This window comes from Halichoeres trimaculatus, unplaced genomic scaffold (assembly GCF_033239565.1).
Source record: "Halichoeres trimaculatus isolate MK-OKI-2021-1 unplaced genomic scaffold, fHalTri1.1 fHalTri1_scaffold_15, whole genome shotgun sequence".
NCBI lineage: Eukaryota > Metazoa > Chordata > Actinopteri > Labriformes > Labridae > Halichoeres > Halichoeres trimaculatus.
In genome coordinates this window covers 8,877,964-8,890,018 of record NW_027437193.1, presented here as the reverse complement: position 1 = coordinate 8,890,018, position 12,055 = coordinate 8,877,964, and the positions used below count along the sequence as shown (strand labels likewise).

General features: G+C 38.9%; 1 protein-coding gene and 1 non-coding gene across 2 annotated transcripts in view; one reads left to right on the top strand and one right to left on the bottom strand.

Moving 5' to 3' along the window:
* LOC141803994 (contactin-associated protein-like 4) overlaps positions 1-12,055 on the bottom strand; it is a 142,636-nt gene that overhangs the window by 59,064 nt on the left and 71,517 nt on the right. Inside the window, exons 6-10 of the mRNA XM_074688170.1 lie at positions 8,114-8,289; positions 7,882-8,028; positions 5,037-5,307; positions 2,909-3,058; positions 2,436-2,607 (exon numbers count right to left, since the gene is read on the bottom strand). Of these exons, the coding sequence (XP_074544271.1) occupies positions 2,436-2,607; positions 2,909-3,058; positions 5,037-5,307; positions 7,882-8,028; positions 8,114-8,289 (916 nt within the window). The remainder of the gene's footprint in view (positions 1-2,435; positions 2,608-2,908; positions 3,059-5,036; positions 5,308-7,881; positions 8,029-8,113; positions 8,290-12,055) is intronic.
* trnal-uaa (transfer RNA leucine (anticodon UAA)) lies at positions 10,554-10,636 on the top strand. Its single transcript has one exon. It is a non-coding gene; the product is annotated as a tRNA-Leu (tRNA).

Genomic DNA, 12,055 nt, shown 5'->3' with positions numbered 1-12,055 from the left:
GGCAAACAATTTGTTCTGCGTCCTTCTCTTTCTCTCCCTCTTTCCTTCACCGTGTTTCTTTGTTATCCTCTCGAGTGCAAGATTTGGCTCCAATGTTTTCCATTTCCATTTGTGACAAAAATACTGTACACTTTTATCAGTCATCTTGTCATCTTTCACTTGAACCTGGAAACTTTTATTCTGAGGTTTGAAATTGCTGTCTGATTTGTTTTTTTCCTTCAAGTTTCAAATTTTCTTTTGTAGGACTTTCTTGATAAACAGTATTGCCAATACAAATTATCTAGTCTTCTTTTTTTCTGTTTGTATCACATAACACACACTGACACAGCTAAAGCTAAGCTAGGCGCCGCCCTGTTGGTTTTGGCTGCCTGTTATAGCAGTTCTGTCTTCTTGTCCGTTTCTTGTCATTTTTTGGTTTTGGTATGGTTCATTTGTTGGTCATGGACACCAAACTGGTTTTGTCTTCAGTGATATTTTTACATTTTTTTTCTCCCGTGTTTGTCTGGAGATCCTACATGTAACCCAGGCCGCATTTTTTACATGTGAAATCAGCTGTTAGCAGCCTGTAGTCAATGCTAACTGATGCAAGGCCTGATGTTTCCCTACAAGGTGAGGAGAAGGAGGTGAGTATGACGTGCTGGTTCTCAGGTGTGAGCTAAGAAGTGACGACATGGACCTGTCCTTCCATCCATCGTTACTGGGAACTTAAGATCTGTCTCCAATAAGATGGGCGAGCTAGCTGTGCCAACCCAGCAACAGAGGGAATACCACAAGGCAGAGTAGCATCATGCTATTCACAGACATGGCTAATGGAGCTAACATCAGACACCAACGCCACATTGGAAGAACTGTGAGCAGACAGGATCCAGGAAACAGAAACTGAACAGACTGCTGAAGAAGCTCAGTCCTGGACCCTGTGGAGGTGGAGGCTGGCTGAACTGGACAATGATGGACAAGCTGTCAGCATCTATTTTCTTATGGACCTTTTTGCACTTTTTATACACTTTCTTACTTTTGTTTTCTAGATTGCTGCTGTGTGACCTCTGAATTTTTCCCTCTGGAATAAATAAAGTATTTTTCTATTCTATTCTATTCTATTCTTTTCTATTCTATTCTATTCTATTCTATTCTACGTATTGACACATTTGTCTTTTAATAATTAAAGATGTATTTTCTGTAAAACTTGTGGTTGTTGTCTGTGTGATTTTGTTAAACTGCTGCCTGAGCGCCTTCTAACGTATATACCATTCTGGCGACGAAGGGAAGACAAATGATGTTTCAAAACAACAAAAAAGCTGACGCTCAGAAACAATCAAGAACAGAAATAAACACAATTTCTGTTTTAAAGCCACCCACTCTAAAGACACCTCTGACAGGCCAACAATAGAGCTATTACGTTCTGTCAAATCTCTGTTTCACTGGAGGAACTTTTTATCAAACTCAGCTTGATTGCTGCAGGACGAAGCATTTCAAAAGTTTTTAGTTTAAATTAGATATCGATGAAGGTGAAATTGAGGAAACTCAGCTTCAATTAACAAAATCTTCCCTTTGTGCTATAATGCAAATCGATACTGTGAATGTTTTCACTAGCATCTTGTATTTTTACATACACCTGGTCCCCCTTCTGTGTGTGTGTGTGTGTGTGTGTGTGTGTGTGTGTGTGTGTGTGTGTGTGTGTGTGTGTGTGTGTGTGTGTGTGTGTGTCAGACTAGATCTCCAGATCTACATCTTGACATGACGTATCAGAAACTACAGACCTCTGCAGGGCGAGTGATCTGTGCTGGTGCTTTATTACAAAGGTTGAACTTTTCTGGACAAAGAAAAAATCCTGATATATCAATTTTCATTTTTTTTCTCCCACTCCTATTGTTGCCTGTTCATGATGTTGATTTGTTGCCAAAGTTAGGCTAAAATTGATCTTGTTTGTGCCTGGTTTGCTTTATTTTGAAAGTCACTGGGTGTTTTTAGGTGGTTTACGCACATTACTTCCTATTCCCCTTGTTCCTTTTTATTGTTTCTGTTTTTTGTTAAATTGACATGTCACAGCCCTGGCATCCAGCAAAAATTGGATTGCTGCTATATGCTCTCCTGCCACAGACAGGACAAAGCCATTGTTGCACAAACTACTCAATTCTTTATGTTGATGACTTTTCCAACATTCAAAACTCATCGCCCATCCCTGGTTCAGATCCCACTTCTGGTAGTTTAGTTACTTTGCATCTACAACCAACTGCTCATAATAAACTTACCTTTTAGAGCTCATAGAGGTCTTGTGTACTTTATTGACTATATTAGCAGAAAATACACTGAAGATGAACTGAGCATCTCATAATTTCTGAAGTAGAGGAGTCATTCCCCATCTCTAATGATCAAACTACCTTATGGATACACGGTGTCGTAATGCACCTCAACTGACAAGTGTTAGCGTGACTAACCTGTCGAAAATCCCACACATGTCAATCTGCAGGTTGCTGTACAATCCAAGCTGCTTCTGCTGAACCGTGATGAGGTCCACGTTCTGACTGCCAAGAGTTATGAGGCGCATGCAGCCCTGGAAGACATTAAAGGGGTTTCTGCACTGCTGAGTGTCGTCTTCAGCTGGACAGCCTGGACAAAGACATTGGAGAGAGTCCATAAGAGAGAGGTGCACACATACCACAAGTTTTAGTAATGAGCTGACAGAGTTTAGACACCAGTGTGACAAGTGTGAATGAAATAAAAGAGAAAAGAAAGATATAAGAAGTTTACACTGGTGTTGGTTGGCACAGTCTGACTGCATGACATTTATTTCATTCAACTCCTTTTAGACCTGTCATTAATCTGAGGTTCACCTGCTTCTACATGGCTGCTTAAAGCTTGACAGGGTTCAGTTTTGAAGGAAAATAAAGATGACCTGTTTTCATCTTACCGCCAAAGAAGATGTGACTTTCTACAGTGACAGGGAATAAGGGGCTGGCTTGAGCGCTGCCTCCTTCATCTTTATCCAAGGTGACGCTCAGACGGCCTCGCCTTGAGTTTAGCTCCACTGAATGCCACTGACCGTCGTTCAGAGCAGAACCTGTGAACCAAAAACATCATTAACACACACTGCTGGGTTTATTTCCCAACTATTTGTTCAGGGCTGCACACTGAGCCGTAAAGACCTGAAGCAGACTTTGGCAGTCAGAGTACTTCTTTCAGTGCTGGGGCCAAGCATGATCACTCATGTAGTAATGACCAAATTAAGTTTCCTATCACAACACAACCTGCTGCACATGAACCAAACTGCTGTCTGGAAACAGCTTAACAACATTTTCCACTCACTTTTAGAGCAGAATTTTATCAGTCAAAGAAGAACATTGCTCTTAAAATATGTAAGACTGCCTGCTTGGTGAGGCAGAGTGATACAAGCAGATAGTACAAGCTGTCAGGAGCTGGGGAGTAGGCCGTGCAGCTAACACAGCCTTGTCTTTACTTCCATATCTGTGGTTTGTTTGAGTGACCTGCAACAAGCACCAGTCGAGCTACACCAGGTGTGTCAATCTGTGCGTTTTCAGGGAATAGATAAATATATCATTATCTCCTCTGCTTCTTGCTGACTGCTCAACTCAGGAATACAGCCAAGTCAGTGTAAAGCCCTGGCTCAAGCAAAGTGTACATTTACACTCAAACAAGGTGTTATTTCCATAAACCGTAAAAAAAAAAAGGACTTCATCTTGCTTGCTACATAAACTGCTCCCCCTGGTGACTGGCGGCAGTTAAGGTAAAAAAATCTGCCATTCCAGTCATTCCAGATGAGTTGTGGTCAAACTTTAAAAAATTAATACACCTCCTAGAAATGTTTCTAACAACCAATTTCTCCGCAATTTTTTCCATAATATTTTCTTTTTTGTGTTTTTTTTTTTTTTTTTTTTAATTTAAGAGGTGAAAAACAACCATCATTGCCTTTTCCCATGTGTCCGTCCATTTGTTTACACTGAAATCACGTTTTACTACACAAGATTTGGAAAATATACCGTGAAGATGCTGAAGCCCTTCTAAAGCCCTTCTGAAGAAACAGTTAGTGTATAACACCTCACTATCACTGAAAAATATCCCTGCCATGTTAATGGTTAGAGACCACAGCATTGTGGTCAATAACAGCTGAGTCAGAGAGGCCATGACATTACAGGGACATGGGTGAAATATCTGTAGGTTTCAGGGTAAGAAGCTGCTTTGGTTTGATCTGATCCTCAGTTTGTCAAGTTTTTACAATCAACACAAATTCCTTTGCCTGCAATCTCTGTCTTCTTTGTCCACTCTCAACTGGTGCATTTTGCATGGCCTGACTAAGGGCCAATCCCAATTCTACCCCTTAGCCCTTGTCTTATCCCTAAGCTCTTGGTTTTGCACGTGCACATGTAGTGAAGGGGTGTTTAAATTCTCTGTAATATCAAGGGTATGATAACTTTCCCATGATATTATTATTATTATTTTTTTAATCAGATATCCAACCCTTTGCTACTTCACATTAATAATGTTTTGACCTGTTGGTTGTATTTTGAACTTGCTGGTTATAACATCTACCTAACGTTGCTATAGCGACAGCTCGTTTATAGCTAATAATAACTACACCGATGACAGACTAGGGTGACGGGTTAGTAGCCCACGGATTCCACTGCCGTGGGCTGCACTTGTTAGTGATTGGACAAATAAGCTGCATTCAGGAGCTGTGAGTTTTTCACCCTAATCTGACATTGGGTTATCATGAGTTTGTAAAAATGTCTTTTGTTTGGGACAGAAGAAACAGTTGCTTTGCCTGCAACAGACAGCGAGCATCTAGGGGTGATGATGCAGCAGGAGAATGGAGGCATCTTATTTGCTTTTGTACCTCTTCCCTTTGGCCCTCAAAACAGAGGGCCAAGGGGAAGAGGTAAGAATGACAGTTGGGATTGTCCCTAAATACAGTAAAAACAAGTTGAGGTAGTTTGTCTGTTTTGCGTTTTTTGTCATGGTTATACATTACTTAAAAATCATAAAGTTTAAAGTTTTAAAGGTTCCTCTAACTGAAAACCAACCTGCATTGAGCTCCAGCAGCGCTCTGCCAGCTTTATGGATCTGCAGCCGCAGTCTGGCCTCACTCAGGTACAACCAGACCACACCCCCTTCCTGGGCCAGGTCAAAGGTGAGCAGAAGCCCCGCCTTGTTCCATGTCCTGAACTGGAACCCTACAGACACGCCCCCTGAGGATGACGCTGTCGCCGCCGCCGGCAGCTGTAGGAAGCTCTGGGGGCCAGGGAATGTCACTGCAACGGAGACTGGCTCAGCACAAGAAAAGGTCACATTGCCCTGAGAGAGAAACCGGGGATAGAAGGAGGGGACAGAAAAAGATAACTGATTACTTCAGAGATAAAACAACATAAACATGAATATTAATCAGCTGCAGAGGGTGTGCCAATGCGACCTCATGTCACAATGATCTCATCAGCAAGTCTCCTTAAGGAGGACATGACACTGGACTTCCATAATGATAAGAGCAGAGCTTAGAATAAGATTAGGAAAGCAAACTTTAAAAAATACCAAAGTCACCTCTCCTGGAGGTAGAGGCGATAAGAAATAAAGGAGAGCAAACAGTAAGCCCATTCCTACAATATCTCCACATCTCTGTTACACTCCATTGTTTTGAGTGGTGGTAATGGCACCAGGTCCATTGCTAAAGCTGCAGAGGTAATAAATTACAGTCCTTGCTCTCTGCAGGGAATATCAGTCTGCTATCTTTATAATGCTCTGGAAACACAGATGACATCTAAAAGCCCTTTGTGGTGCAGTTAAAGTGATGCACTATAACTCATGTTGCAGAGGGCTGTGCAAGTGCACAACACACACCTCAACGTTACCTTAAAAAACCTTCAGAAGTCGACAGCTCGACAAGCCAACACTTTCACATTCACATCCCTCTATCCTTTGTATTAATGGCCCTTTGCAGAGCACCATTTAGTCTCTGTGTTAAATAGGACCATAACTTTGTGGCTAGTACCTCAAGAGCCACATCATAAAATTGCCTCTATTAGATCTTCAGCCATGCATGTGAAATCTCTGAACCTCTTTACAAAGAATTCATGTTCTTTTCTGCCGCCTGGCTCTGTACTGTAATGAGAGAACATTTATTAGTCCCTGCAGAAACGCTTCACAGACTCTCCCTGATGAGCTTGCTCTGCTCATCCAGAATGTAGAAACATCTGAAGGTCTTAATAGCCAAGATGAGAGGGCATTAGTAAGGGTCTAACCAGCGTCAACACTCCTTTGTTCGGGCTTCATTTAACAGCAGCAGCACCATCAGCCTGCAACTACAGTGTGCTTGAATAGTGAAGCCAATATTTCACCTCTGTAATTGAATCCCAGAGGAGGAAAGTGAATCTAAAGCGCATACCGGGGGGACTGCTTTCACACTCGTGGGATCGATAAAAAAACAAGTTGAGTGGACAAAATCAAGCACCTTAAAACAAAATAAAACATAAAACAACAAGTTTTGAATGCAGTGTTGCATAATTTGTTAGCATTCACAAAAAAAAGAATGCTCACAAAAACAGAATATTTCATTAGTATGTTATGCACACAGAAGCAGTTTAGCAGCTTGTGTCCTGCTTCTGAAGCGCTGGATAAAAAGCCACCAGTACGCTAACAGAGAAAGTGAAGAAGCTCAAAGCTGCTGTTGTCTTCACGGCACAGACAAGCAGATATTACATCACTTTAAAGACCAAACAACAGCCCTCTGATCTGAGCAAAGTCTAAACACTATAAACAAATGTGCTTTACAAAGCAGAATGAAATATTACCACTGCTGACTTTTATATTTATTCTGTCTTATTTCTTTTTCTCTTTTTTTTAAGCACCATAGTTTAAACAACTTCACATCAAAAAAGTTTGGAAGCTTGGAAAACAGAAAGAAATAATTTAAAAATCTATAAAACTAAAGTTTCTTCATAAGAAAACACAAACAATATATCAGTCGTTTAAAGTGGGGCATTTTACCTCTCAAAAATGTTGGGACAGGTAAAAAATTAATTAACTGAGAATATAAATTTGACTTTTTTGTCATTATTTTTGTACTGCCTTGGTAGCTTACACCTGGTTGAAACATAATAAAAAATAATTAAAAACATAAATGAATAAAAAAAAAATGAAAATACATACAATACATACATGCAATACATACAATACAAAACAAATCAATAAACTATTTATTATTATTATTATTATTATTATTATTATTATTATTATTATTATTATTATTATTATTATTATTATTATTATTATTATTATTATTATTATAACAGCAATAACAATAATAATAATAATAATAATAATAATAATAATAATAATAATAAATACTCTGTATGATGCACTTTCATTAAAAAAAATCTCAAAGTATGAAGTAAATTATTATAAAATAGTCATATTAAGCCGTATTAATGTAGGTTTTTTTTGTACTGTATTGGTTGCTTACACCAGGTTGAAACATAATAATAAAAAAAATGATAAATATATAATTAATTAAATGAAAATAAAATAATTTACTTAAATATAATAATAAAAATATAATAATAATAAAAATATTATTATTATTATTATTATTATTATTATTATTATTATTATTATTATTATTATTATTATTATTATCAATAATAATAATAATAATAATAATAATAATAATAATAATAATAATAATAATAATAATAATTATTATTATTATTATTATTATTATTATTATTATTATTATTATTATTATTATTGTTATTAATATTATTATTATTATTATTATTATTATTATTATTATTATTATTATTATTATTATTCACTTTTCATTTTAAGAAATCTCAAAGTTCAAGGTAAACTATAGTAGAATAGTCATATCAAGCCTACCATAACAGTAACTTGGTGGTCTTTGTGTTGGAGTTTCTCTATCAGGTTAAGGTCGTTGTAATGCAGGTTCTCCAAGCAGCCTTGGAAGTTCTTCTTGAAGGAGATTGATTTCTGAGCACCAGGGCTCTGGACTGCTCCTACACACAGCTGTCGAGGGACAAAAACACACATAAACTTCCAAAAATCAAAATACAGTATGTGCAATTCTTGTTGGTCCTATGTGATTTCTCACCTGCTTTATGTCCCAGTGGCTGAACTCTGAAGAAAGTTTAACTTTCTCTGTGTGCTTGTCTACAGTGAGGTTGAGGTGAGAGCCTCGACGCTCAAACACCAAGTGGTGCCAGTGCTGGTCGTCTAACAAGCTGCCCAGGGAAGCCAGGTGCCGGGGTTCAGAGGTAGAGGTCCTACCTGGAGGAGAAGAGGTGGAAACAAAAGAGTGTGAGATTTTTTTATTTTAACATTCTCAACAAGATAACACCAACCGTTTTTTGAATTTCTATAATATCTGAATTTTGCTTTGTATATCCCACATAGAGGAGGACACAGAGGATTGCATTAATGTTTTTAAAAGCTCTAAATAAGAACTGAAACCAAAGATGTAATCATCTCTAAAACTGCAGCGGAAACATAGAGAAACATCATTAATGATGGATGAGCTCCTGACGGTTCAAATTAGCTTGTGTACTTCTGCAACACTCTGAGTGCTGTGAAAGAAACTGTGTGAGTCCACAGAGGGGGAGGGGGAGCTAAATACAGCCAGCCTTTAAAACACATTACACATTATACAGAGAGAAAAAAAAGAAAACAAAGGCTTGGACTGGGGTAGACAAATGTATAACTGATATTCAATAAAAAGTTTACAGTTTCTATAAAGAGAAAACACATCTTTATTGAAGGTGAGGGAAAGTTAAGACTCAAAAAAGGGAGGTCTGGCTTATCAACACATTCCTGTTGTTGGTTTATTTGATTACAGTTTGGGCAAGCTGAAAGAGACAGTAAAATCAATGTGAGAAGAATGATGGCATTACTTAGAAACTAAATGTTGTAGGGGGTGGATAGGTGAGCAACGGGACATTTATGATGATTTGATTACCGGCAAAACGACTAAAAAGAGAGAGCATGGATCGATACAAGAGGTCCAAGGGCAAACCAGGAGAAAATGAATTGATATGAACAAATAAAGCTCTTATTTCCTTTATTTCTGTGTTCAAGCTTTACCTCTCTCTGGACAGTCGGTAACATTACAACTGAAGAAATGGTTTATGTAAGGCATATAATCTTTCCCCGCAAGAAATGATTACACATAACATTTTTAGATAAGGCGGTCAGTGGGTTTCGGGTTGCATTGAAAACTACTGGTTTGTACTACAACAGTAGTAAGCCCACTGTCAATGAGTCCTTGAGCAAGACTGTGATATGAATTGTGATTGGGGGTGGGTCACTACAAATCAATAGGTTACTTCCTGAGGGGACCATGAATGTGCAGTGAAAATATTAACAAGCTCCAGGTCAGCACATTTGAAAAATTTAAACATCAGGGTGATGGTGGTACAGAGGACAGGTCGAGGGGTCTGAGAAATCGAAACATTTTTCATCTGTGGAGCGTGGGGGTGCACATTAAAGTCTAATGTGGTATTATATATAAATATATACATGATCATAACAGGAGTGCTGGAGCTCTAGAAGAGTCAAGGAAATCTGAGCTGTGCAGGATATGCTGCTGTTGAAGGAGCACAGAACACTGAGCAGAGTCTTCAAAGAAATTAAGCAAACTTCTAATGACTCCGGCATTTTCTGTCAGTGTCAAGGAGGGTCAAACTGCAAGCGCTGGCTCTTTAGCAGCTGCTAAACTATTCCACAGTTTTGAAGTTGGTTTACAGTCTGCTTCTCCAGCTTTTCACTGTGACGACGAGTCGAATATCACAGGAAGAATCTTATCAGAGACTGTTTCCTCTGTATGCAGCTCCAAACATGGTTTTCAACCCACAAACACTCTTTATCAACAATCCTTGCTCTCTGGTAGTGTAGGGTTTTTTAAATTAACAGTGTCATCTTTCCGTGAGATGTGTATCTCTAAAGAAATGACTGACCGTTCCAACACGTTTGTTAAAAAGATGTCTGCATTTTCAACTTCCTACTGTTAACATTGGAGGCTCTTCATCTCTGAATGGGTTTTTATAAAGAATGACACGATCTAGCCCATTCTGCTGTTCAACAGCAGTCGAGATCTGCTCAAGGTCAGGTCAAAGTAAAGGATAAAATCTGTCTAAAAGCGTCTATGGATACTGGAGACACCATCATTTTGAAATATGAATGCATTTTGATTGGTTGATTGTCTGAGAAGACCATCAGTGAGTTACTTTCCTGCAGCGGAGGTATCCAGGCAAAGTGTCTTCTTTCATTTGGAAAATGTGACACTAACAGCTAGTATGAAAAACAAATTTTACCAACTGACTTATGCTGGGTATAAACTGTGGAACGGGGCTGAGCTTTGATGCCCATGACTGATTTCAAGTTGGGCCAAAGAGGAGAACAATAGAATCAAAAGAACACAGAGGATCCGGTCAACAAGAGCAGGAGCTTCAATACAATCTGTACGATTGTATTGAAGCGACAGTAGGCCTTAGGATTGTTCTGTAAGTCATAAAAGTGAAATAAAACACCAAGAAACCACCAGGATGGCCGAGTGGTTAAGGCGTTGGACTTAAGATCCAATGGGCACATGTCCTCGTGGGTTCGAACCCCACTCCTGGTAATTTAATAATACAGGACCCATTAAAAACTGCCCTTTAAACCATGAAACTGCTCCATAACAAAAGGCACAAGTTGAAGCACTTATCATGTACAAACACAGTTGCAGTTTCACACCAGGTTATACAGAAGATACTTAAGGCTGGTACACATTACAGCAGGGATCTCCAACTCCCCCTGGAGTGCTGAGACACTGCAGGGTTTTTTTTCAACCATAAACTCCACCAGCTGATTTTACTGATTAGTGCCTGCTCTCTGCTTGAAGGGGAGGTAATCAGTGAAATCAGCTGGTGGAGTTTTTGGTTGGAAAGAAAACCTGCAGCGTCTCGGCCCTCCAGGGTAGGAGTTGGAGAACCCTGCATTACAGGATTCTCCAAACCTTCACACATTTAGAGACCACATACTTGATGACAACAAAGGACAGATCGCACAAGATTTCTCTCTCTTGATCTAACAGTGTGTGGTGTGCACTCTGAGGACACCACACACTAACAGACTGAACAAATTCAGAGAGCTTCAGCTTCTTCATCCCCATAACCCAAATCTTGCGTAGTAAAACGTGACATGACGGATGTACATGAAAAAGCAAAGATGTTTGGTTTCGGACTCTAGAATTTCGAAAAAAAAAAACGCATGAAAGGAAAGGGATTATGGAAAAGGTTGTGGAGATGGCAAGGATATGGGCTGTATGAATAACAATGTAAATTGGTGGTGAGTAAAGTTGTTTTAAGTATTACAGTTAGATTTCTTACTTCCTCTTCGGTCAGTCACCTGAGTCAGCTCACGTTTTGATTGACTTTGCTCCTGTAAGCGTGACATTACATGTACCTGCTCGGCTCCTCTCAGAGCTCCCCACACACTACAGGATTTTTAGTCCCAAATATTAAACATGCTCATTACCTATGATCTCTGAATCGGAGGCCTTCAGAGTGGCTCCAACCAGAAGAAATAACTCTTAACACACACCACACTACAAGAAAATCACACGATGTCATCAAACAGTCCGGCCTTTGCTGGCTTTGATCGTAATGGGGAGATTGGAACAAAAATCAGCCCGATTATCCTGTAGTGTGTACCTGCCATAAGCTTCAAACACTATCAAGTCATACTTCAATAAAGCTCTGTTTGAGTAATTCTTGAGTTAGTAACATAAATACAATACTGACACCTTTGAACAAATGTCACAAGTGTTCTCTATATAACGACACCAGAATGCATAACTAACTATATCCTGTGTTGAAATAAAATCCATTTCAGAATTTGGTGCATTGCACCTTATCATAGTGGAAATATTGCACAAGCTACTACTTAAACAAATCTAAATGTGTACCGACCAACCAAACCAACCAAATGTTTATTTCTTTAATTATTTTTTGCCATCTCCTGTGACAGCACATTTTGAAAGGGACAGGAATAATTTTAC